The following is a 21,948-nucleotide window of genomic DNA, read 5'->3' as shown; positions in this document are numbered from 1 at the left end:
CTAGTAGGACCACAACTGTATATTTACGGTTTTTGCCATTGTTATTATTTCCAGGTCCCTTCCCATTTAGCCTTGTGGCGCTTTGAAACAATTCTGTTGTATAGGCGCCTAACAAATGCTCAATAAAATAAAGGGTCCTGCAAACAAGCCACAACACAGCAGGTCCTACAAACTGCACAGAAACTCACCCAACAACACAACAGACAAAGCAGACTGCACAATTCAAGTTCTAGAAACACAACCTGGAAGCACCTACAAATAAAAAGGAGGATTTGAGATCAGTCAGTTCGCTCACAGGAGCATGTGACTGATTTCCAAAAAGCATCTATTGTGGCCCGAGCATCGCTTACAGGAGATCCTGTACAGGAGTGTTGGGAGGAAGGCGCTAGACTTCCACTAGTAGGGAGTTTTCTATCATTTTTTATTTTGCTCCAATTCACAGATCTCTTTTCACCAAGTGAGGCCCTGGATAGGGACTCCATGGCATCAATTCTGTACATGCGCCCCTGGGATTTCCCAAGAAGCCCCCCCAAAGGTACGCTCTTGTCAGTTTCCCCAAGCAGGTCACTCCGCTTAGTTACTCGTGCAAGTCACTGGCTGGTGGTAGATCCCCTAAACTGTTATGGCAGAAATCCATTTGTTAGTTCTTTTCCATCCCCAACTTTGAGGTCATTAAACTTTTTTTTTTGCTAGCATTTTTAAAAAAAATCTATTTCTGGGTACTATGGGAAGTCACTCAGGAGGCGGACAAGCGATCATTTCAAACAAGCTTTCTTCAACAAAACAAAAATAAGGCCTATTGTATCCCCATCTCCAACAGCCCTCTGTCCTGTCCAAAGCCTAATCTACACCGAACACTGTCCCCAACACTAACAAAAAGGATTACAAAAATAAAATAAAAACATAGGTCCGGCCCGGGCATTCTACTGAACCAAGTGTGAAAAACCAAAGGGTGTTTCACGAGCTAGTCCCTGGGGATCACGTAACATACTCAGGTGGCCTGGGAAAGGCCATTGCTTTTGGATCCATACCCTGGGGGTGGGAAAGCGGGAGGGAAGCACCCAATGGTGAGACATTGTATCCCCACCATTTCCACAACCCATCTAAACCCCTATCCCAATGTATTTTATGGAAAACTACAACTTCCATAATTCCTTCCCACTTGGTCTTGACAAAAGTACTGCACCAAAAATGAGGAATGTGGCTAGAGAGATAACCTTCCCTCACTTGCACTGTTCCTGTAACAAGGTCAGGCACGTAGCTTTAACAACTTACACCTTACACTTATTAGCACTCCCTGTGAAAAAATAAAAAGTTGCGTGCCCAAGCACACTTCGAGCGAGGCTCGGCACGAGAAGTAAAAGCTCTTCCAAGGCTGATGCGAACCGGACGGTGGAAGCTGGAAGGCCAATGGGCTGATCTACAGTAGAGCAAATCGAGAAACGGCTAGGAAATATTTCCAAGCTTTCGCTAAGCCGCAAGTGTTCGAAAAGAAAAGCCAAGTGAGCGGGAGAGAGAAACTGCTTTGAGCTGTGAGAGATGATTGTATTAACACAGTCAGTGAGTTATCAAGAGGAACAAAAGTCTGGTTGTTGTTAAAGAGAAAGTGACTAGCGAAAGATATGAACTGTGAATATGCCTAGAAGACAAAGGTAAAAATATGTTAATTGGTAATGTGTCAAGGAGGCAAAAGCAAAATATCAGAATGTTTTGGAAAATAGCAAATGAAAGCGGATAACTACAAGTACCAAGAGTCATTGGTGCTGTAAGGAATAAGAACTGCAATTACCAAGAAACATTGGTATTGCATATGAACTTTTGGAAAGGCTAAGAAGGCAGACTAAAGAGATTAAGAATTAAAAGTAGCAAGGAGTATTGGGGGTCTCTGGATTACTGTGGAAAGTGAAATGAAAGACTGCTGAAAGAGGTTTAAGTGGTCATGCAGAGGTTTGTGGAAATGCCTTGCAGTCTCGAAAGTCTCGATGAAAAAAAAGATACATTAGATAAAACAGGGGGGGGGGTCCACACAAATGAAAGGCAGGCTCCAGCCCGGCGGAGGGAAGTCTGTGTAGAACTGCGAGACATATGGGTTTAATTCACAGAACGTTTTCCAATGGGGCTTTGTCATTATAAAGCGCTTTTGTGAATTAGGCCCTGTGTGATGAATAGAAATAAGACAGGCTCGAGCCCGGCAGAGGGAAGCATGCGCAGAACAGTGAAAAGCTGAGAAACATATGAACGGTGCATTAATGGCAAGGTGAGTGAAGCCTAAAGAAAGTGACTCAACTTTTGGAAAGTGAAGGTCTAAAATAGAACTGTTAAACTGTGCAAGACGGAAAGCTATGCCATCCACTCCAGAAAACACTCCACCCTGTGGGATTGAACCTGGGGAAGGGAGAGGGTGCTGAAGCCATTGACATTTCTTTTTGAGACACTTTTTCCCTTTTGTATTTCCGTAACACACAAGGAGGGCAGGGTTAGTTTTTTTCAGTATATGCCTTTTTATTTTGACCTGACTTGTACATGGTGGTTATTTAAATGGTCAATATTACTCCCAATGCAGAGTTAGGGCCAGTTAGGAATTCTACCATCCCAAGCAAAACACTGAAGTAAGGTTTTGAAACTTGTATCCATTGCGTCTGTGTCTACTGCTTGATACCATGCCTTCCTTACACAGAAGGATGGGTGGCTTCTGACCCCCACCCAAATGTCGTATGTTTCTCCCAGGCCCCTTGCCCAGTGAGATGGTTCAAAGTTCAGGTTTGCCAAATATCTCTTTATTCTTCTTTTCCCAACAGTCTGTCTTTTTGGGTTGTTGCCCATCTTGAAATATAGTGCCTCTAACTGTAGTTCTTCCTTCTCCCTGCCATAGAGGTTTATTGCTCACGCACCCAGTCTTGGGATCTCTGTTCCCTCAGCCCAGTCTTGGGGTACCTGGTCTCTCGGGCTGCCAGTCTTGTAGAATGCAGCAGCTCTCTGTGGGCTTTCTCGCTATTCATGCAGCCCGTGTGGTGCTACTTCCTGGCTCTGCCTCGATCTCCCACTCTGTGTCAGGTGACCTTTATGTCGCTCCTTACAACGAGATTGGCAATCCTTTCGGCCCCTGCTTCATGATAGGATAGATTATTTAGAACGCGCTTAATACCCAGAGGTTTCTAAGCGCGGACCTGGGGATCGAACCTGTGTTGCTCCGGGTCGTCTTGCTTCCAAGGCGAGCACGTTGCCCCCGAGCTATCCTCCCAAGACCTCATGCAAGGTTCGCAACCGTAAAGGGTCAGAAATCACACCAGCCACTTCTATAGGGATATAGACAGCCGTCTCTTGCAATCCCCATATAGAAAACCCAAGACATTAGTTCTCCAGGGACAGGGGAGGGTAACAGATGTTAATGTTAATGTTAAAGGTCATTTGTACCGCGCACTATCACCACCGGAGTGGTCCCCTGGCGCTCTGGCGGCTCTGAAAGAGGGGGGGGAGGGGGGGTTAGTGGGTGGAGGCTGGAAAAGTGCAAGATTGCAGTGATGTGCTGTTGGCAGCCTCAGCCCGGTGGTTCCGTCGGCTGGGCCTGGGGTGTATGCGGCCGGTAGTCGTGTGCTGATGTGCGAGTCTGTGTTTTTTTGTTTTGTTGTTGCAGTGTAGTGAAGTTTGTGCGGTTTGCTGCGCTAGAGGTTTGTGGTTGTGTTTGGTTTGGAGTTTGATAGGTGTATGCAGAGAAGGAAATTGTTAATGGTATTCGTTAGTCATCTCTATCCTGGACTGAACTGGTTGGGTTCGTGTAATCTTACCCGACGGGATGCTTGTACACCCTGAGCTTCAGGAGGTACGTGCCCGTTTTTCCATTCGAGGCCGTTTGAGGATCTAGCTGTCCCCTCCGCCCGCTCCCTTAATAACCTTGCATGCTCCTCACCCCCTCCACATGACTAGCGCCGCTGCTAGTGTCCATACACCCGGTTGTGTGGTGATTGGTGGTATCTTGTTCGTTCCACAGCCTCGTGGAACCTAGTTGTGGCTGTACGGGCGGTGGGGGGATGGTAAGGGTTGGCTGGAGTAGTTGTATCCATTTCTCTGGGTCTCGCGGGTGGACCCCTGTGTCCAGCGTCAGCCCTACTGGTGCCCAGGGTACTTCTGTCGTTTCTAGGGGTTTGTCAATGTCCTTTTTTGATGAGTCGTTTGTCTTATTGTTGTTTCGGTTTTAGTCTCCGGTGTTGAAGAGGCAGGTTTTTAGTAATTTTCTGAATTTAAGGTGGTCTTTGGTGTTCCTTATTACTTTTGGGATGTTGTTCCAGGTTTTCGCGGCTAAGTGGTAGAAAGCGGTGCCTCCGAGTTTCTTCTTGATGTAAGGTTTTTGTTCGTCGGATTTCGTTGGTTGACCTGAGCGGTCTCGTTGGCTTGTATATTGTTATTTTTACAGTACAGGGATGGTCTGTCCTCTAAGAGGGTGGTGGAGGAGGGGCAGGGGACACCCATAGTGGGATCCTGCTTACCCTGACCCCTAGGCGATAAGCTTAGCAGGCTCACCGCCTTAGTCCCAAAGGGGGTGGCTAGTGCTGGGGAGAGGGGATCAAGTCCCTTGATTTGTCACACTATTTTTGTGCTCAGATGGACTTCTATTGAAGAACCCATTTAAATAGAACTCTTCTTGGGGTACTGCCCAATAGCAGTCCCAGTGGCTCATCTCTTCAGGTGGGCCCTGAAAACCTTTTAGCTGCTGGTCTTGACATTGAATTCCTCGCGCCAAGATGCCCTTGGGTGAACATGCGTGCTCTAGGTGTCCCTAACATAACATGGGAAGTTCTGCTTTTTAGGCACCCCATTTTATTCCCAGGAGTATTCCATCACCCTGTAAGTGGGTTGGGGAATAGGATGGTAGCAACTGTACTTTGTTTTGGGCTGCAGCCGGGATGTAGTAATTAGTTCCGACCAATGCACCTAAATGGTAGACATTGGGGGTACGAATGTATCCTTTTAAGCCACACTAAAGGCCATTTTGTTTCGCAGTATTTGTCTGTGTGGACCACAAGGCATGGCCAAAAGAGCAGTTTTGTAGGCGCACCCTGATCCCACATAGGTAGGCATCCTTGATAAGTGTTTAAGTCAGTCTAAAATGGCTTAAGGCGAGTGTGCACCCATAAGTATGTAAGTATGAGATTTAGATATATAGTTGGGTTGGCGCAGCAATACCAGAATGCTGCATGCATGTGGTTTGGCTTAGCCAGCCCCAGTGAAGGAGTGGATCAGTGGGCTCTGACCCTAAAGTCCCCTGAAAGCAGCAAACTAGATGGGCTGCTGCCAAGAGCCCGGGTGTGGCCATACTGGTGGCAACCTGGCTCCTTAGTCCTATGCATTGCTGCTTTTGTTCATGGGAGAAATCTCTTGCTAGAGTCTTCCATTGCTACTCCAAGCCTTCCTCGCTGGACTGTCTGGCCATCTTCACTTGCAGCCGCTTATCGTCGTTCCTGAAGTGCCTGAAGGTACCTTCTGTACTCTGCAAGCCTTGAACTGGGAGGCTGTTAAATGCTCCACCTCAGCTCCTTGCAGGGTGTCTCGGGTCACCTCAAGATGCCTTCACAGTGGCACCATTCCTGCTGGTTGGTTTGACCCTACCATGACCCATCTGATGTGACCTGCAGCTGTGCCTTCCTGAGCACTTTTACAACTGTCAACGCATCTGCAGTCTCCTTGCCTCTTGGTTAACGGTCATAGGTCTGCTTCCTCGCCAGGACTGCCTCATCTTGGTGCTGGCTGCAACTTGTATTGATTGCCGGCTGACTGGAGACCCCAACCACTTCCAAAACAGACCTAATCCCACCACAGACACTACTCGTGCAGCCCTTCGATTCTGGACACAGGACACAATGCAGCTAGTGCTCTTCCCTAGGCCCCAAATCTGTAGCTAGTTCCCATCTGCCATCCTGGCCCTGGGAACAGAGGTGTTATCCTGACATTCCCCCAACCCAAGGGCCCCTCAGACATCCCAGCCTCCTGCAGCTCTGACTTGCAAGTAGTTCTATAACTACCGTTTACCCATAACCGCAACAGGCCTACAGGATTTTTCCTACTTATCCAGACAGAAGAACTTTTGGAAACATTGTAACATTCTGAAAAGTGACAAACTCGTGCTTACCCGAAATGTGAATTTTTTGCCTGGCCACCTTTGAAGCCATTGTGTTTCCTGAACAACATGTGTAGTTTTAAATAGGTAGCAGCGATTGTATCTACGCCTAAGACGAATACATTGCTGCAGATTGCTAGTCAACATCGCCTGATAAAGCTGAACTGCATTCCCCCATCATGGTTACATGTTTCTTCCTTGTCTTTAAAAATGGGCAAACTGGTGCCAGGGCAGAATTACATTTTGTTGGTTCTAACTTTCTTCCTCTTTTTTTCTGGATCTCAAGCCTTATTTTTGTTTTCAGAGGCACTTCTACTGCCGGCACCCCCTCCCTCCTCACCACCACAGCTCTCCAGGCTAGGGTTGCCTTTTAAGAACCCCATTGCGGCCCTAGGGTAATTATATTGGTTCAATGTTCTTTTGCCGAAGACATTTAATAGGGGGCTCCACGCCACCATACCCCCCTCCGCTAACAATACCACCCCACCAAACCCCTTACCCTAAAAATACATATATGTGCCCCATCGAAGTAATTTTGTCGAAGTAAATTGCCACATTGTAATTTACTTCAGCAAAACGACGCAATACTGATTGGATCACCCTACAATGGTGTAGTGTAGTAGGCTGGTTTATTTATATTATTGCTTCACTAGGTTAGCAGCAGATTTTACCCCTTTAGTAGCCCAATGCATCAGTATGGCAAACCACAGACCTGCAACCAGGGGGCCGATTATGATGGATAGAGAATCAAAGGAGAGGCCATATCCAAACATGCAATATCTAGCCAATTGGCGGCCTGCAGAGGAAACGAAATATGACAAGCCTATGAAAGGCCAGAGACATGGAGAGAAGGAGCAGGGCACAATCAGAGAGCTCGAGCTGAAAGAACACTTTGAGGCGCTCAGAGATGCCAGGCAGGATTCTTGCTTGTGGACTTGTAATCGCACAAAACTAGGAGGGGTCTCCAGGTGGTTAAAAGGCCCAGACCAGGAGTTTGCTCCATCAGCTCAAGTGCTGAAGGGGATTGGAGCACCTTCAGAATTCTGTCCATGGGTAGAAGGCTTAAACAGGGTATATGTTCTGACCCCTTTACAACTAGTGAGAAAGGCACCACAGCCCTTAGAGTGATCTATGGTATTAGAACCCTGAACCAGCAAGAAGTCGACCGGGCCCTTGCCTCCCGGTGCAAATTACAAATCAGACGGGGGGCTATAGCCCTGTGAACAGGATCATTGACAAAGAAGAAGCTGGGTGCAAGATAACAGACGAAGTTGTAATTTGAGCACCTTGGAGAGTAGCGTACCACCACGACAGGCATTACCCTAACAATGGTTTATCCCATCCTGACACGCAAGAGACCCCACTCCAAGGAGAGAACTGCTGTCACATTGTAGATAAACCCCTATGCTGGTACTTTACGACTGACTTGAGCCAAGAAGCAACCAAGCTCTCCAATTGGTAGTGGTGGCAGAGCAGCACAGGCCGGACTCCCAGGAGGCGCTGTTGAGTGGTGAACAAGCAGACGCTTCATTTATAGCCAACGAGAGAACATTCCTCCACCATATTTTTTTTATGGAAATATATGGAATCTTTATTTTTTTTAAAACAACCAAAAATTCCCACCCCTTACAGACATGGAAACTTTGTAAAACAAAAGATGCCACAATGTATCAGGTAAGGGAAATCATTTCAGGAAGCGTTTTTGCTAAGAGTTTAATAAGAGCATCTCCTAGAGGAGAAAATGCAGCACCAGATGGCAACATTTCGCCCGTCGTAGGCCAGAAAGTTTAAGATGACCATGGTAGATCAGTTGCGTGGATTTGGGGCTGTCTTCAGTGGGACAGGGTAACCTGTAAAACTGTCCAAAGGAGCGGTTTCTAGCGTTCTGGTGAAGTGAGAACCACAGAAGACACTTAGTGAAGCAGTGGCCCAGGGATGAAAAAAAGAAAGGCTCACCAGCAATATCCTAGAGTCAGGGTAACAATACACTGGGACTGAAAATGTCTTCAGCCAGCATTTGGCTGTTTCCAGTGGAAGTCGTTCGGCAACCACTTTAGGCTCCAGCAAAGATAGACCCGCACAATAGGGACCCCAAGACTCATGAGAAGCGGGATTATTAAAGATCAAGCGATTCCCAGGACGATAGGCTGAGCCAAATGAGCAGAAGTGCAGAGCAGCTGTGGTCGGTAATGCAGAGTTTCCACATAGTTCTCGGCACAGGATTTGGCTTCCGAGGACAGGGTCAGCTTTAGAAGACCCCAAGAGAATGAATATCGAAGGAAGGCTTCTAAAGTCACACCAGACAGGAGCAATGGAAGAAGGACCAGGAGGCAAGGTCGGCGGTGAAGGCCCCTGGAGCATCCCAGATTTAAGCAGAGCCACAGTGCTTGCCTGAGGCACAGGACACAGTCTCTCTGGTATTCAGAGTTCAGAAAATGAAGGGGCACCTGCTTCTGCAATGGTTGTCCATATCAGATCAGGGGAAGGTGCACCGCAGTCTGTTCCTTCTGGTCGTCTGGAGAGGAAGAGCTTCAAAATCAGATTCTTCAGTGCATCAAGGGATGCTGGTGCAGATCTTTGGTCCTTTGCAGAGCAGCAGGCCTGCCAGAAATGCATTTACAGAGTTACACCAGTAGAGAAGACGAGTGGAGAAAGTGGGTCTGCTTTAATTCCGCTCTGGAAGCAGCAAGTGAACCCAGCACCCAATAGCACACCAAGAATCATTCAACAAAGGGAGAACCAGCCAGTGGCAGAGCATCACTCCAAATGCAGCCACATATTCTGGATAAGGAATGAATCCACACCATCCAGACAGGCATCTGCAGGTGCCACTCAGAACTTGTTTCTGGCCGACTACAGCACCCACTCCTAGTGGGCAAGCATCCCCAGGACAAACATGGCCGCCTCACACATCCACAGAGGGACATGAGATGTCATGTGACTCATATCTATATATGAGATATGATGCATTTTATTTATATCGCACCCATACACAAGTGTTTCAGAGCGAGACGAGGCAAGGGAGTGAAACATGGGAGGACAACAACAATGATCTTACTAGGCCCAGTGACATTGAGAACGCGCAAGTACGGGGAGAGGGAATGAGGACAGTGCAAGGGATAGGGGAGGAATAGTAAGTGCTGAACACATGATCAAAAACAATAGGTAGTGCTGCCAGTGGTTGTTAAGTGCTAGAATAAGGCATGGGTTTCAATAAGTGCAGGAGGGGGGCTGTAGGGTTGCAGATACAAACCCAAGTGCAGGGGTTGCCAGGAGGCAGTGCAATTATGCGGCTGGGTGGGCAGGGATCTGGGCCCCAAATCAGAGGGTAGCCAGATGCCCAATGCCAAAGCAGATAGAACAGGGCAGAGGAAGAGCGAAGGCAGAAGCAAAGAGGAAGGTCTTTAGGTGCTTCCGGAACTGAAGATGGTTCTCAAGTTTGAGAGGCAGGGAGGCTGTTCCAGAGGGAAACCCCAGCCGAGGAAAGAGATCTACCCCCAACTCGTTGCTTGGAAAAGCAGCGGACCCTGAGGGAGGTGGAGGAGTGGAGAGCTCGAGTAGGAAGGCATTTCCATAGGGAGAGTTAAAGGTATTGCAGCCCTAGAAGACATTGTGGACAATGCAATGGGTCTTGAACTTAATCCGTGCAGCCACTGGGAGCCAATGAAGAGATTTCAGGGCAGGAGAGATACGATCCCTGGGCTTGAGGCCCAGGACAAGTCTTGCAGTCCTGTTATGGATGAGTTGGAGAGAGCGCAGAGTAGTTGCAGGAAGATTTAGGAAGAGGCTGTTGCAATAGTCCAGCCTAGAGAGAACAGAGCTCTAGAGACAGTGAGCTTCTGGGGGAAAGAGGAATGGAAGTACACCTCTTAGGAGGTGCAGTTGGTAGCTTGACTTCTTAGCGACGTCAGATGTGAGGAGAAAAAGGAAAGCGAGGAGTTGAAGACCCCAAGGTTCTTAACCTCACAGTGGGAGCAGGCAGAGGGCCAAGGGAGGGGCTGGCCAGAGAGTGATAGGAAAGGAATGTTCAGGTCTGCCGATGAGGTGGATCTCTGTCTTACTGGCATTAAGGCAGATTGTTGGCGGCACACCACTCTTGGATAGCAGACAGTCAGATGAGAGAGGGAGAGGAGGTGGCAGAGGGGAGCCTGAAAACGAGGTGAGTGTCTTCCACATAGCACTGAAAATTGGAGCAGAGCAGCATTGTGGTGGGCAAGGGGTGCCAGGTGTTGGTTGAAAAGCCAGGGAGAGGTTAGACCCATGCGGAACACCACAAGTAGAGAGTGAGATAGAGGAAAGGAAGGAAGGACCAGAGTTGGAACTGGGAGGGTTGGTTGGAAAGCAAGAAGGTCAGCCAGGCCAGGGCCTGATCAGTGATACCCAGGTTATCAGGGAGGCGGTTGAACAGGATGGCGTGGTTGACAGTATCAAAGGCAGAAGAGAGATCAAGCAGGATGAGGACGCAAGGGGTGTTAGAATCAAGGTTGGAAAGACGGTCTTCACGGATGTTCAGGAGAGCAGTTTCTGTGCTATTGGCAGCTCTGAAGCCAAACTGATGGTTGTTAGACAAGATTGTACGCAGTAACCCTGTGGGAGACTGCACCAGCCTTGTCCTCTTGCCAATAGGTAATCCAGCCTTTGGTAGAAGTCTGTACTACACAAGTTGCTAGAGTGACTGAGCAGCCAGGATTCTCCCAAGAGGGGTCAATGTGAGCTGTAGGGATGCAACAGAGATTCAGTGACAAGTGTTCAAATAACACTTATACTCAAGGTTTTTTATTAAAATAATTATTAATTTAACTGTCAGTTTTAAAATAAGCCTTCTTTAGAAAGGGCAATATATTCAACAATAAAATACACTCCTTCAGTTTCAGTTAAGTAATTAGATACCCTTTTGGGAGCACACACAAACAAAAACACTTCCTACACCCTGAGGTGACTTCATTAGCTAGGTCACTGGACATCAATATAGCACCAACACTTAATGCAATACTGGAGGTTATGGAAAAAGGAATAGGTTAGGGAAGGAAACCGGGGTTAACAAGTTTCTCCAAACAGGTAAGCACTTTACAATCCCCCAATGAAATATAGGTTAACCTTTCCCAGCTAAACAAGTAACTTATGTATGACTTTTTGGTGGGACAGATAAACACAAAGTCAGAGGATAAGAAGAGTCTGCGGGGAGCCAGGACAGCTAAGTTCAATTGAACAAAGTCTATGGAAGCAATTGAGTGTTTTGTTGCAAAAAGAATCACTGTTGGGCCACAAGCTGGGAGGCTCGTGAGAAGCAAAGATGCAAGCAACTCTGCAGAAGGCAGCAAATGCAAGTCTCCAGTGAGAACAAGCAAGCTACAGACAACCAGAGGTAAGTACCTCTAGGTACACAGTACCTTGAGTCAGAAGAAAGGGGTCCAGCTGACTTCTGTTCTTATAGTTCGGCAGATCCTGTTGTTCCTGGGCCTTGGGGACAAGAGGGAGGACGTCTGGGGACTCCTGCACTTCGGTTTGAAGATCAGCAGCACATTGCGGTTTCAGCTGCTTCAACATAGCACCAACGCGGTTCTTGGACACCTTGTGAGCTCCTCTTGCTTCTGGGGTCCAGCACTCTGTTGAGGTGGCTCAGGCTTGGGTCCGTCCTGCTTCGAGGGGGGTCCTTCGGATCTTCCTGGAACTCAGGTCCATCTTAAAAACGATGCACTCGATTCTGGTGTTCCTGTCCCCTGGCACTCAGTTCCAGCAGCAGCAGCAAAGAAGTACAGCCAGCAGGGAGAGGGGTTCCAGTCAAGTTCATTTTGGGGTCTGTTGGTCCCACCAACGGAAGGGTAGAAGTAGTCCTTTCTGGCCTTCTCTAGTCAAATCGAAATTTGGAGCTTCAGCACTGCAGCAGGGCTTCACCAGGCAAACCAATGGTCCAGGAGGGTGCAGCAAGCTTCTCTTCAAGTTTCTTCTTCAGGTCGACCGCCTTCCTTGCAAAAGACCTTGCCTTTTATGCAAGCTTCTCCCATTCATGTGCAACCGAGCTGTCACTCACAGCAGGGTGGCTGTCCTCCAAGGACAGCAAGCCAATCACCTTTGGGTGCATTCCTGTAACCAAGGAGACTAAGCACAGGGAGTTTCAGGAACCTCCCTCGCTTCCTGCCCGACACGCTGGAGCCAGAGGCGGGCTTCACCCGCGAATCCTACCAAAGACAAAACAACGGGGCCAAACCTGGTTTGCCGCAGAGTAAATCTGAAGGACTTTACTAACAAGAAATGGCGAACAAAGAAGACTGGGGCCATTTTGACAAAAATGGGCACCCATGCATGCAATACTGCAGCTGAGGATTCAGCCTGCGGTAAAAACGCACAATGGTAGGAAAAATAAACCACTGCCACCAGCCATTAATTGTAGTGAGGGTAACAAAAAACGTTACATGAGAAGGTAGACAAATAGGGGATAGATACTAAGTAACCCCCCGCAGCACTCCATGTAGGATGGTGTGTGCTGGGTCTACAAAGATAAAAATTTAAGTAAAGTCAATTTCACTTTACTACTCTTGGAAACAGTTTATCCAAGAAAAGGTATTTAAACCTTAGGAACATCCAAAGGGCTTCTCCAGCAAAAGAGCTGGGGGTCTCCAAGGTAGAAGGTAATTACCACAGAATTGAGAATTCTCGATAACAATACAGAACCAACAGCAAAGCACAGAGCACAGCAGGGAACCCAGAAGTGAAGAATACAGGCAATGCCACAAACCGTGGAGAACACCACAATATCAAAACAGTAGAGACCATCAAAGTCAATATCATCAACAAGGCACACTACACAAGCCTAGAAGAAAGAACGCAGTGGAGCACAGCAGTGTCAAAAACAGTACAAAATAGATCGAAGAAGGGAAGGGCTAAATGAGAGGCGAAGGAAGGGAATGGAATGGAGGAAGGGCGGGCACGGAACTACAATGCGAGAGCGTGCATGCTGCTATAGAAGCAAGGGAAAGCATGCAGCCAAGTTGCAAGGGAGCACACGCGGCCTGAAGTTCATCCATGCAATCCCTTTTTGTTCTATTTGCACATTGTTACAGAGGACTCCAAATAAGACAGAACCATGTGTCTGAGGCTTCTGTTGGTTCTCTTGTTCAGAGTTGCCCAGCATTTCCGTCATGGACAGCCATGTGAGTGGGACCAATTTGACATGCAAATAGTACATCTCCTCTGTTAAGGCCCAGTAAGCTAAAAGCAGACTCTAGACATTCCTTAGTGATCACTGTCCCATGGCCTTTTCCATTGGCAGTAAAGTAACTCCAGCTTTTGGCAACTGTTACTAAGCAAAGCAGTCATTAAACATGAAGTTAAATGAAGTTGGGACATTGAAATCCCGGAAAGGCTAAAATGTAGTTAGTTCGTGGCCTCACCCTCGTCGCTTGGCATCTATCCAGGCCTGGTCTCGGTCGTCCTTCTGAGGGTCATACAGCAGTTCATCATTGGTCATTATCCGATGCTTTTGCTTTCGCCGTCTCTTGGTTGTTACTTGAGCTGAAGATGGAGATAAGGTACCAGAACAATATTCATGACAATACAAAACGGTTCAAAGGGGTTGAGGAGGTATTAGAAGGCTAACAGGAAGACCACAAATTGGCCAGGAGCTCTGGCCGCAAAGTAACTAGAACGATGGGGAGAAGGAGAATCACAGACCACAAATTGGCTAGTACCTTCGGGCGCAAAGGAAAGAGTTAACTAGATTAATAGTGAGGAGAATCACAGACTCCAGAGCGGCAACTTGAGCCAGGATATCCCCAACATGAATTTCACTAAACTGCTGGATCCATAGGAGTGCATGGCACCAGTAATGATATTATGGGGCATGAATATACAGACACCAAGAGTGGGAGCAAAAAAGTAGCTGGAATGATAGTGGACAACAAACCATATAGAAAGGAAGAGTGAAAGATCAGACACATCTGGATCAGAGAACCCTATGATACAGAAGGGGAGAAAGGTGACCAAAATAACAGGAATGTGTACAGAACCATACTTTCCAGAGTCGGGAGATGAGGAGATCTGAATGTGAAGGACAGGACCCCAGGGCTGAGTTACAATAACCATTAGCCACAGGGCATACCAGATCCGGTAATCCCTCCGTCTGCAGGTGTTTATTTCCATTAGCATCCCAGCAGGTTTATCTAGGATGCAAACAGGGTTTTTTTAAGCTGAGAAAAGGCGCATTTGCCGTTTGTCACCCTAAAAAAATGACAACATGATAGACATCATGGACAAGGGAACTACATATAGTCCCATCTCCCTTTCAATGGTAGCCATTACTGTGACAGGAAAGCGCTTGGAACATGAGTGTTCCCGGTGTGGCGAGGGACTAAGAAGCTTCAGGTAAGTGGGACAGGTAGTAGGAGAGGGAGATGGAGATGGAAACTGATGGGGGGGAGGGGAGAACACTTGCCTGTTGTCCCAGTGGCGTGGTGGTGCGGGACGCAGGCTTTACCATGAGGTAAAGCCCCTGTTTTGAGCTTTCCGATCGGCTGGGAGGCCTCCTGCCCCTCCAGGGGTGCCAATATTAGATAAAGCACTGGATGAATGCCTAAAGGGTCTAGGGCTTACCAACTAAAACTAAACAGGGATCACTGGTCGCAAAACCTACCAGTAAGACGGAACTCAAAATGTTAGAACGTCCAATCTAAAGGACTCCGTCCATGTCGGGATTCCTGTATCCAATACAGAGTGGCAGGGTTTTACCACCCAGCTTACTTCAGTCTCTGTATATAGAGCCCAGCAGTTTAAGAAGGTTCAATGCACTATCAAAGGTGTTTAACCTCCGCCTTGGGGTATTCCTGTGAACATTACTAGAAAGTATCTCTCTTCCTTACTTCACTTGCAGGGTCACTGTTGGGGTGCATTATTTTCATCCCCCGCGTCACCCCAGGGTAGTTGTCCTGGACCAAGCCCCCCTTTGGTGACAAATTCTTAGTTCTCCTAGGGGCTCCCTAGTCTTGTCAGCAGACCCTCCAATTCTCTTCTCTCTCAGTCTGGCATGTAACCATCAGCAGACCCCTCCCTTGATTCTATTCTACTCTGTGTCTTGGCAGCAGATTCTGTGATTGGCTCTTTTCCAGTCCGCTCTATAATTCAGTTTTGTAATGGCTGACTTGTCAGCATTCTCTCTGGTTCTCTCCTCTCACTGGCCCCCACTGGTATGGGAGACCTAGCCCCCTGATTATTTTCTGCTCTCTCCAAGTCATCAACTGGCTGATTTTCTTCTGTTCTCTCAGTGTCTGGCCTCTGGTAGTATATGATATAGCTCCCAGTAGTCCCTCCCAAGATTCATTTCTGCTCTCTGGCTCTTCCCTACGCCCAACGCCTGGGATTTAGCCCTCAGCAGGCTCTTCATTCTCTTGTTTGGTCTGGTGTATGCCAATGGCTGGGTTACTGCCCCAGGCAGGCCCCTTTGATCTCTGACAGGATCTGGAATAAAGTGCCCAACAGGCTTTCAATCTTCTCTCACCCCGTTATCTGCAAGGCACGATAAAGCTGCCTCCAACCACAACAGCAGGTGGGCAGTTCCTGCTCTCTTTCTGGTGCTGGTTTCTTCCAGTATCGGGGCGATAGCATGCTGTGGCTCTTTACTGCTCATCGTGAGGGAAAATAGTCTTACTCCATGAAATGCACTCAAGACTTCTATAGGTCCTTGGAATATCCAGATTGATCATTACTCAATTGGCGTTCCTCTAATTCCTGCTTCCCCTTCGTGTATGACTGGACTGGTAGCATTCCACCAGGTTTTCTGCAAGTGTACGTTCGTCTCAGAACCACCCCTCAGATTTTACTACTTCTCCCCCGCCCCCTACTCCCGATAAGATCTAAACACCTTATCCCTGCAGGTAGCCCAAGATTTAAAGACCTGGCCCGCCATTTTCAGTTCAGGCAGAAGGAGTGCCCAAAATCTCAGGGCACATCACACTGGTGAGACTGTGGCTCCGTCTATAGCTGTGTGGTCATCCCTGTCCAGGGAACTTTGTAATACTTGTGCAGGTGATCACAACTCTACCTCATGCCACACCTTGCAGCAGGCAGGCAGACAGACGGAACACAGCAGCCTGCAAACAGAACCCAGGTAAGGGGGTTTACTAAATGAGTTCTGCTGAGTTGACAAAACCTCAAGTCCAAGAGGGATGCCCCTTTCTCCGGGATCTATTCTGGCACTGCTGTCTAGACACTAATTAACAAGGGTCCTGGGAGTCCCTCTGCCAGACATTAGTCCTGGGTACGAGAGACTTACCCAGAGTCTTTAGCTCACTATCTTTCACAGAGAAGAAATATCCCAAACATCAGTCTTTGTCCTGCCCTGGGGCAGTCCAGCACCGAAATGCTAGGCAATTCTCCTCTGAACAAGAGTACCAACAGAAACCCCAGACACGTGTTTCGGTCTGGTTGGACCTCCTCAGTAGGGTGGATCTGTGCCTCTCTAAGAATAGTGAGCAAGGGGTCCACGTCTGGATTCCCCATGTAACTTAGGGTGAAACCCAAAGTTACTTAAATACGCTAATTATATATTATAACCAGGACTAATGTCTGGCAGAGTGACTCCCAGGACCCCCCTTGTCAATTTGCACATTTAAGTAACTCACCCTAAGTTACTAGGGGAATCCAGACGTGGACCCCTTGCTCACTATTCTTAGAGAGGCACAGCTCCTCCCTACTGATGAGGTCCAACCAGACCGAAACACGTGTCTGGGGATGCTGTTGGTACTCTTGTTCAGAGGAGAATTGCCTAGCATTTTGGTGCTGGACTGCCCCAGGGCAGGACAAAGATTGATATGTTTGGGATATTTCTTCTCTGTGAAAGATAGTGAGCTAAAGACTCTGGGTAAGTCCCTTATAACCAGGACTAATGTCTGGCAGAGTGACTCCCAGGACCCCCCTTGTCAAACTGCTGTCTAGACAGCCATATCTTCCTGCTTTTCAACCACTGATCAATAAATAAAAGGAACTTGGGTCTGCTGGTTCTACCTTTATTAGACCTTAGGGTTTACGAGGGACAAAGAAATGGTGGCACTAGGGTCACAACAGCAAGTTCCTGCGCTTAGGCCCGACCCCTGTTCAGTGTGTCTGAAAGCTTGGGGCCACACTCAATCTGCTCGCGCTCACTGCACTGTGACCTCATGTGCCTCATCAGCTTTGTGGAAGGAGTGACCGCCCCATCACAGTGCCCACTGTGCCAAAAGAAGAGACACAAACACCCATATATTTACCCGGCTCTTCGTCTTCTGAATCAGAATCAAAGTAAACTTCGTCATAGAACTCAGGCTGTCCGGCTTCCACCAGAACACCTTCGGGTCCTGGCGTGGTCCCAGCAGGAGCCCCTGCACAAACAAAAAACAGTACACATCAACTCCTCTGCCAGATTCCAGAGGGAGGCTGAATCGAAAGCAGTAGGTAGAAGGAGCATTTATATGTCAAACCAGTGTCGGGGCATGAAGGACAGGACCTGCCCTCAAAATCGTGAGGTAAGAGACCCTCTATGCATAATGCAAATGCTCATGCAGAAGGAAGGAGTCAGACCTCTGCCAAATCCACAAAGGAGTCCCCGACGTACGAAATAGGCCATTGCCTCAGGTAGATCAACAAAGGTGCCTCAGTGTTTGAAGATTTCTCTTGGCCAGAGGTTAAGTGATCAACATTTTCTTTCAAACAGTAGGCAAAGCAGTGACCCAGATTACTGCCCTGGTTCACCTACTGGTAAGGTGGCGAATGACAAAGCCAGACTCAAGAGGTTAAACATGCTTTATTTTTCCCCATGTGAGGAACCATGAATGAGACATGGACACAAGTGGTTTTGGCCATGAACCTTTATTACAAATAAAAAAAGGGGGTTGGAGAATGCCCCTCTGTCCCTATTCTAAGAGGCATCCCCCCCCCATCTAACATAAAACTAAGGGTCTGTATGATTTCAAGATGTCCAAAGCAAACTGCTCTGTGTCAAAAGTACTATTCTGGCCCTCACATTCAAACACAACTAACTCCAAGGTGAAACGGATAATATCTTTGGACTTAAGTAGCGTGCACATGTTCAGAAGAAGGATACATTCAATTCCAACACAATGGGTTTCAGAAGGCTAGAATTCTTTGTTCCAGAGGGTGGTTCCATTCCCCTGGATTTCTCTTCACTTGTTTTCATCAGTTCCTTAGGTTTCTTTGGATCAACAATAGAATTGGTATACAAAACAACTTGGCTTTTAGTCTGCATCTTTGTAGGATACCTGGTGTACTCGCCCGTCAGGGTACCGAGCGTCAGTCGAGTCCCCCAGGATAAGTACTTTCGGGTCCAGCTGGATGCTAATCCCTGTAAGGTCTCTAATGTGCGAGAGAATCTCCTTCCAGTACAATTGAGATTGGGGACAAGACCACCATAAGAGTCCCAGTTTTCTTTTCTCCCCATAACCCCCTCTGCACCTGGCAAGAGCCCCGAGTTGATTTCATGTAGACAGGGAGACCTAGCACTGGCACACTTTTTTTTACCAACATTCTTTCATCACGGTGCATCAAGACACCTTGTGGGCCCTTTCCCAGATGCGAGACCAAGATTCCAGCTGGATATCCATTTCCAATTCAGCCTGCCACTTCAACATATAAGGTAGGATATCCGAGTCCTCGGCCGGGTCAAGCAACATATAGAAGGCAGTTGTGCGTTTTGAACTAAGTGTCAGGATCCCATGGCACATTTACACATGTTCTAAGAGACACTATACTAGAAAACCCTCATTTAAGAGATTACACCATCACACACATATGTAGAAGTATGGTTGAATGAGGTATAGATGTTGATTCTGAATTTTACATTAGATTATTTAAATACATTTCCTTAATGTTAATCTAATCAGGAAGTGTCTAATTTCCCAAGCCAAGATGGTGAGTCTGTTTCACAACAGTGATTGGATGAGAAGTGCTGTGAGGTAACTTGGAACTTTCCCCAAGATTCTAAACTGCCTTTCATTCCAGTTTCCTTAGAGGAAGGTAGCAGTTATTTTAGCTCTGAAGAAAAAGTAACTAAATTTGAATTTGAGAAACTATTTAAGAAGAAGTTACTCTTGAGAAGATAAAGTAGTTCAAGAAGAACTTATCCTGCATTGAAAGAACTATATTCCATACAGATGAAGCAAGCTAAGTCCATGAGTGGAATGACAATGCATTACTTACCGTAAAAGCATTTCTGATGGTTGTATCTGCTTAGATTCACATGCTGTGCATAGGTCCGACATCCAGTGGTCACTGCGGAGTATTGCATTTTGTTTTTCGTAGTCGAAAAGGGGACGTCGACAAGGCGTGTCTGAAACACTATCCCTATAGTGACGTGTGTTGTACCCACAATCCCTCACGCGTCGAGGTCCCTCTGTTTGTATTTTTCTGCCCTGAGGGAGCCTTCTAGACGTGAGTGAGTACAGAAAAGAGAGATATAAAAGGAAGTCTATGTTCCTTCCATCCGAGCGGGGAGGAAGGGTGGGCGCATGTGAATCTAAGCAGATACAACCATCAGAAATGCTTTTACGGTAAGTAATGCATTGTCTTCTGATGTTTGTTAATCTGCTTAGAATCACATGCTGTGCATAGACTAGCGAGCAGTACCCGGAGTTGGTGGTGGGTTATGAGAAGGAACAGTAGAGAAAAGAGGTCTTAATACTGCCTGTCCCACCTGGGAGTCAGATCTCGAGTGTGCATCTAGACAGTAGTGTTTTGTAAAGGTGTGCACAGAACTCCAGGTAGCCGCTTTGCAGATGGACTCAAGGGGAACATTTGCAATGAATGCTATGGACGCCCCCGTGCCTCGAGTAGAGTGTGCTCTTGGCCTAAAGGGCAGTTCTCTCTTAGCAAGAGTATAGCAGAGAGTGATGCATTGAACAATCCATCTAGAAATAGTGGACTTTGAAACTGCATCCCCTTCTCTTCCTGCTGCCACCGAGACGAAGAACTGATTAGTCTTCCTCAGTAGTCTGGTTCTTTCCATGTAGAACATGACCGCTCTGCGCACATCTAGTGTGTGCAGACTTTTTTCTCCCAAGTTGGAAGGATTTTGAAAGAACGTTGGTAGTTCTATAGAGTGGTTTACGTGGAATTTCGAGATGAATTTCGGAGCAAACCTTGGGTGCGTGCGTAGAACCACCTTATCTCTGAACTGTAACGAAGGGGTCTAGAACAGAAAGAGCCTGTAGTTCACTTACTCTCCTGATGGAGGTGATAGCTATTAGAAAAGCAGTCTTAAGAGTGAGGTCTTTAAGAGATGCTTTGTGCATGGGTTCAAATGGTGAGCCCATGAGTCTGGTAAGTACCACGTTAAGGTCCCATCCGGGAGCTGGGTCAGCTATCGGGGGGGTGTATTCTCTTTACTCCCTCCATGAAGGCCTTTATAACAGGGATCTTCCACCACGACACTGAGTTGGGAAGTGGTGTATGCATAAAGTGCCGCTAGGAGGACTTTAATGGAATTGAACACTAGACCTGAATCTAATAAATGGGTCAGGTATAGAACAATATGTGTGGGAGAGCAGTCAATCGGGTTGATGCTCTTTCCTCTGCACCAGATGACAAATCTCTTCCACTTGCTAGAATAGCAGTGGCGAGTGTTAGGTTTTCTGGCTTCCCTGAGGATGTCCATGCATCTCTGCGGGAGCTGTAGATGTCCAAATTCTATGATCTCAGGAGCCAGGCTGCTAAGTTCATGTTCTGGGGGCATGGATGCAGAGTCCTGCCCTTGTCTTGTGACAGCATGTTGTACGGGCAGGGGAGTTTCACTGGGGGAGATAGAGACATCTCCATCAAGTGAGCGAACCATGGCTGTCGGGCCCACATTGGGGCCACCAGTATCATGGTCACTTGTTCCTGGTGCATCTTGTGCACCACCTTGTTGAGAAGGGGAGTCGGGGGAAAAGCGTAAACACATTTCCCTGACCATTGCATCGACAGACCGTTCCCCTTGGATTGGTTCTGGGGGTACCTGGAGGCGTAACTTTGGCATTGTGAGTTCTCCAGGGTTGCGAACAGGTCTATTTCTGGGAATCCCCATTGTCTGAAGACGTCGAAGACGATGTCTTTGTGCAGTCGCCAGTCGTACTCTTCGGGCAGGGGGAAATCTCTGCTGAGTTTGTCTGCCAGCAGATTGAGTTCCCCTGGTACATGTTGTGACAGTAGGAACATGTTTGGTTTGAGAGCCCACTTCCATATATTTTGGGCCAGTTTGGACAGTCCTGGAAAGTGGGTGCCCCCCTGCTTGTTGATGTAGTACATGGCTGTGGTGCTGTCTGTAAGGACCATCACCGTTTTGCCTTGTAGGTGTTCCTGGAAGGCTTTTAGCGCCTTGAACACAGCTAGTAGCTCCAGTAGATTTATGTGTTTGGATGCTACGTTCGGAGTCCACACTCCGTGAGCAGTCTGATGGGATAGGTGAGCCCCCCATCCTGTGAGGGATGCGTCTGTGGTTAGAGTGGCTTCCGGTGCGGGTGTGGCAAAGGGTTTTCCTCTTTCCAGGTTTTCCTTTGTCCACCACCGTAGCGAGAGAACCAAGGCCTGCGAGACAACCACTAGATCGTCCCATAGTCCGCTGGCCTGACACCACTGGCTGTTGAGCCACTTGCATTGGGCGCATGCGCAGGCGCGCGTGAGGTACCAAATAAATACACGACGCCATCATGCCTAGCAAGCGCATTGCTTTGCGTACCGTCACCTCTCGACCGGCCACATATTGAGGGATCTGAAACAGCATGTTTTGGACCCTCTCGGAGGGGAAGACGAGGCCGTCCTTTGTTTGAATTAGAACCCCTAGGAATTATTTGATCTGGCTGGGGTCTAGGCTGGACTTC

At 47.7% G+C, this 21,948-nt stretch overlaps 1 protein-coding gene across 1 annotated transcript in view; it reads right to left on the bottom strand.

Annotated features, from left to right (window-relative positions):
• EAPP (E2F associated phosphoprotein) overlaps positions 1 to 21,948 on the bottom strand; it is a 109,111-nt gene that overhangs the window by 31,665 nt on the left and 55,498 nt on the right. The window contains exons 3-4 of the mRNA XM_069638457.1: positions 17,350 to 17,460; positions 13,504 to 13,624 (exon numbers count right to left, since the gene is read on the bottom strand). Coding sequence (XP_069494558.1) covers positions 13,504 to 13,624; positions 17,350 to 17,460 — 232 coding nt within the window. The remainder of the gene's footprint in view (positions 1 to 13,503; positions 13,625 to 17,349; positions 17,461 to 21,948) is intronic.

This window comes from Ambystoma mexicanum, chromosome 14 (assembly GCF_040938575.1).
Source record: "Ambystoma mexicanum isolate Mex_15411 chromosome 14, UKY_AmexF1_1, whole genome shotgun sequence".
Taxonomy (NCBI): Eukaryota; Metazoa; Chordata; class Amphibia; order Caudata; family Ambystomatidae; genus Ambystoma; species Ambystoma mexicanum.
This window is presented reverse-complemented; position numbering and strand designations above follow the sequence as displayed.